Genomic DNA, 3,022 nt, shown 5'->3' with positions numbered 1-3,022 from the left:
GTTCAATTCTGTGATACTTATGATGCGCAATATTTATGCGCAAAATGGCTGCGCGAACGTTCGGCGTGTTGCAAGTGTTGCCAGAAATTCGCACAGAACGTGATACTTTGGCAACATTTTCAACACTGCGGTTGTGATTGACATCTCGAACGCAGCCGACAGACGGACAGACGGACATGGCTAAATCAACTCAGCTCGACGTTCTGATCATATAAGTATACATTTTCATGGGTCTATCTCTTTTTGTTCTGGTACTTACAAACATCGGACCAAAGTTATAATACCATTTCATGCTCATGAAAGGTATAAAAAGTAAAGCTGAAGGTGGTCCAACAAGATAGCACGAATGGTGTACACAGTACACGTAGATTCCAGCCATTGCGTTGTGAATAAATCATTAAAATTATCTTCAATGTCGAGGAAAGCTTCTTCGAGTATATAATAGCATGGTCCCGAATCGTTTAGAATGGAGTAAGTAGTTTATTTTAAGTCCTCGATGAAGAAAATGGTGTTTCTCTAGTTTGCTAACATTTTTGGGGAAATGTTTAGTTATTTGTACAATGATTTTGGGGGGGGTAGAGGGGGCAAAAGGATTTTAACCCTCACTAAGTAGAATTATCCTTTCTGTGTTGCCTAAACATAGGGGCTGAACAGATAGGGTGCGTTCGAGCTACGTAATAAATACCGCAATATTGCAGCCCTGTTGCCTGTTTGCAACCCTAGTACTGATACTCAGCTGATACTCTGCTGTAACGTTGCAAATTATTAATCCACAGAACGTGATTGCGATTAAGGTGTTGTAATTTGTGCACTGCGAGATGGAAATGTTGATAAATTTAATAATTGATGAAGTGGAGGAAGCTAGTATCGATTGTTTACTAATGAATCGGAAGAAAAGAAGAATTATCATCAAAAGAAAAAATTTGTTGGTACAAAAAATATGTAGAAAGAGGCGAGTCACAAAAGTGCAAAATTTTTATAAAACTATTGAAATGTACGAATCCGACGTATTTTTCTCCCACTTCAGAATGAGTCGCGATACGTTTGCTGTGAGTTGAATAATTTAAAAGTTTTTAATAAATAAATCAAGACAATAAAGGTATGCATTTTATTTAGAAACTGAATGATGCTCTGGAGCCTTTCTGGTCACCGAATAGTAGCAACTACTCCCTAAAGGCATCGCTGTATATGACGCTATGGAAACTATCCAACAGCAGAGTAACATATCGCGATCTTTCTGATCGGTTTAATTTAGGGAAAGGAACAGCCCACAAACTTTTTTTTTAAATTGTAAGGACGATATGCTGCCTTAAAACCGAAATTTCTTGGCCAACGATTGCTGAGCAGCGATTCGTGATGGAAGGCTTCCAAACAAAAAGGGCAAATTCCTTTCCCTTCGTTGTGGGATGCGCTGATGGCATACACTTCAAAATAAATATACCAAGTAATGATGCAGTCAGCTATTATGACCGCAAGGGTACTTATTCTATAAATATGCAGGTGAATGATGAAATATACATACTTACATATATGGTAAAATAGTATTAAAATTGTTTACTGTCATAGGCTATATGCGATAGCAATCTGCGCTTTTTAGATGTATTTATCGGCTATCCTGGAAGTTGCCACGACGCCAATGTATGGAGAAACAGTCCAATTTATAAGGGAATAACATCTGGAGAAGTTGAACTTGCAAGTGGAGCCGTAATATTAGCAGATTCTGCATATCCACTATCGAAATATATGATAGTACCCTTTAGAGATAATGGACATCTTTCCAGCGATGAAAGAAAATTCAATTACATTCTCAGTTCTACCAGAGTACTAATAGAGCAGGCCTTTGGGGTTTTAAGGTCAAAATTTAGAATTTTAAACCACATCGATGTTACAAGTTTAAAGAGCACTTCGGAAGTTGTATTGGCCTGCACTATATTGCACAATTTTATAATTAAGCATTGTGGGGATTCAAGCTTGGCAGATGCTTTTGAGAACACCGGTGTAGAATCAAATATTATTACTGAGAGTAATCATGAAATAGAAGTTATTGAAATTATTAATGACTATAATGAAGGAGTTGCTAGAAGAAATGAACTAAAGATGCTATTTCTTTCATGAAGTTTATTCATGTCAATATTTATTCTTTTTAAATTCATTTTCCATGTATATATTAAAAAAAAAAACTTGAATTCATAAGATCAGTTTCATTTACGTGTTTTTTTCTTTTTAAATTCATATCACATGTATGTACTTATATAATATAAAGTAATTTAAAATTCATATGTATCCAAAATAAGCTTAAAACTAATAAAACAGTGAATTCATGAGATCAGTTTCTACGTGCCTGCGAACTTTTGTCTAAGGCTTTTCTTAATTCCGTCAACACAGATATTTTTTCTTTTTCCATTTCTAATTTCTCCCTCTCTAGCTTCATTAATTCATCGTGGCGCTTTTGTTCTCTGCTGGCCTCTTCCTTTAAAAATAGCAGCGTTTCATCTTTTGAGCGCTTTTTCGTTGTGCTTTTAGATATATTAGTGTCCACAGTGTTAGTGTCACTCTCGTGGTCGTTGCATTCAACAATTTCTTCGCTTGGATTTGGGCTGGAGTTTGTCAAGCTGGACACCAGATTTTCAGCTGGGGGTTGGATGGAATGCCGCCTGCCATAAACGTTATCAAAATCGTCAAAGTATTCCCAAGTTGTTGCGCCTCTGCCTGTTTCGCTATTCCTTTTTTATGCGCTTGTACGATGCCAACAAATTCAGAAATTTTCTCTGAAGTACTTCCTTCGACAACGGAACTTCAGGATTGACTGCCTTCATTGCTTCCAAAACTTTACCCCAGAGATAAGATTTTTTTTTCCTGCCTGAAACAAACTCTGGTTCCATGTCAAGCCGTCATCGTATGAGTAGCTTTGTCATCGAAGTACCCATTTTATCGCTGAAAAATGCAATAAAAACAAAAATACAAACCATATAAGAATATAAACATGCTTATGAAATATGTTACTTGCGTATAAAATCAAATA

The 3,022-nt window shown here is 36.3% G+C and overlaps 1 protein-coding gene across 2 annotated transcripts; it reads left to right on the top strand.

Moving 5' to 3' along the window:
- Positions 1 to 682: 682 nt before the first annotated feature.
- LOC108370453 (putative nuclease HARBI1) lies at positions 683 to 2,152 on the top strand. 2 transcript variants are annotated; one of them, XM_017625780.1, is made up of 3 exons: positions 683 to 1,049; positions 1,117 to 1,500; positions 1,567 to 2,152. In XM_017625780.1, the coding sequence occupies exons 2-3, from the start codon at positions 1,357 to 1,359 to the stop codon at positions 2,113 to 2,115; spliced, it is 693 nt and encodes a 230-aa protein (XP_017481269.1). In that variant the 5' UTR covers positions 683 to 1,049; positions 1,117 to 1,356; the 3' UTR covers positions 2,116 to 2,152. The 2 variants fall into 2 exon arrangements, with proteins under 2 accessions (XP_017481269.1, XP_017481270.1); XM_017625781.1 differs by having other exon boundaries at positions 1,039 to 1,500.
- Positions 2,153 to 3,022: the final 870 nt, after the last annotated feature.

This window comes from Rhagoletis zephyria, unplaced genomic scaffold (genome assembly GCF_001687245.7).
Source record: "Rhagoletis zephyria isolate East Lansing unplaced genomic scaffold, Rhagoletis_zephyria_1.1 Rzeph_scaffold_04250, whole genome shotgun sequence".
Classification (NCBI taxonomy): Eukaryota; Metazoa; Arthropoda; class Insecta; order Diptera; family Tephritidae; genus Rhagoletis; species Rhagoletis zephyria.
This window is presented reverse-complemented; position numbering and strand designations above follow the sequence as displayed.

Excerpts from the sequence above, each read along its gene's own strand:
- LOC108370453 (XM_017625780.1), top strand. The coding sequence starts at position 1,357 with ATGGAAGGCTTCCAAACAAAAAGGGCAAATTCCTTTCCCTTCGTTGTG. Across the intron at positions 1,501-1,566 it reads CTTATTCTATAAATATGCAG|GCTATATGCGATAGCAATCT; the intron begins GTGAATGATGAA and ends TTACTGTCATAG.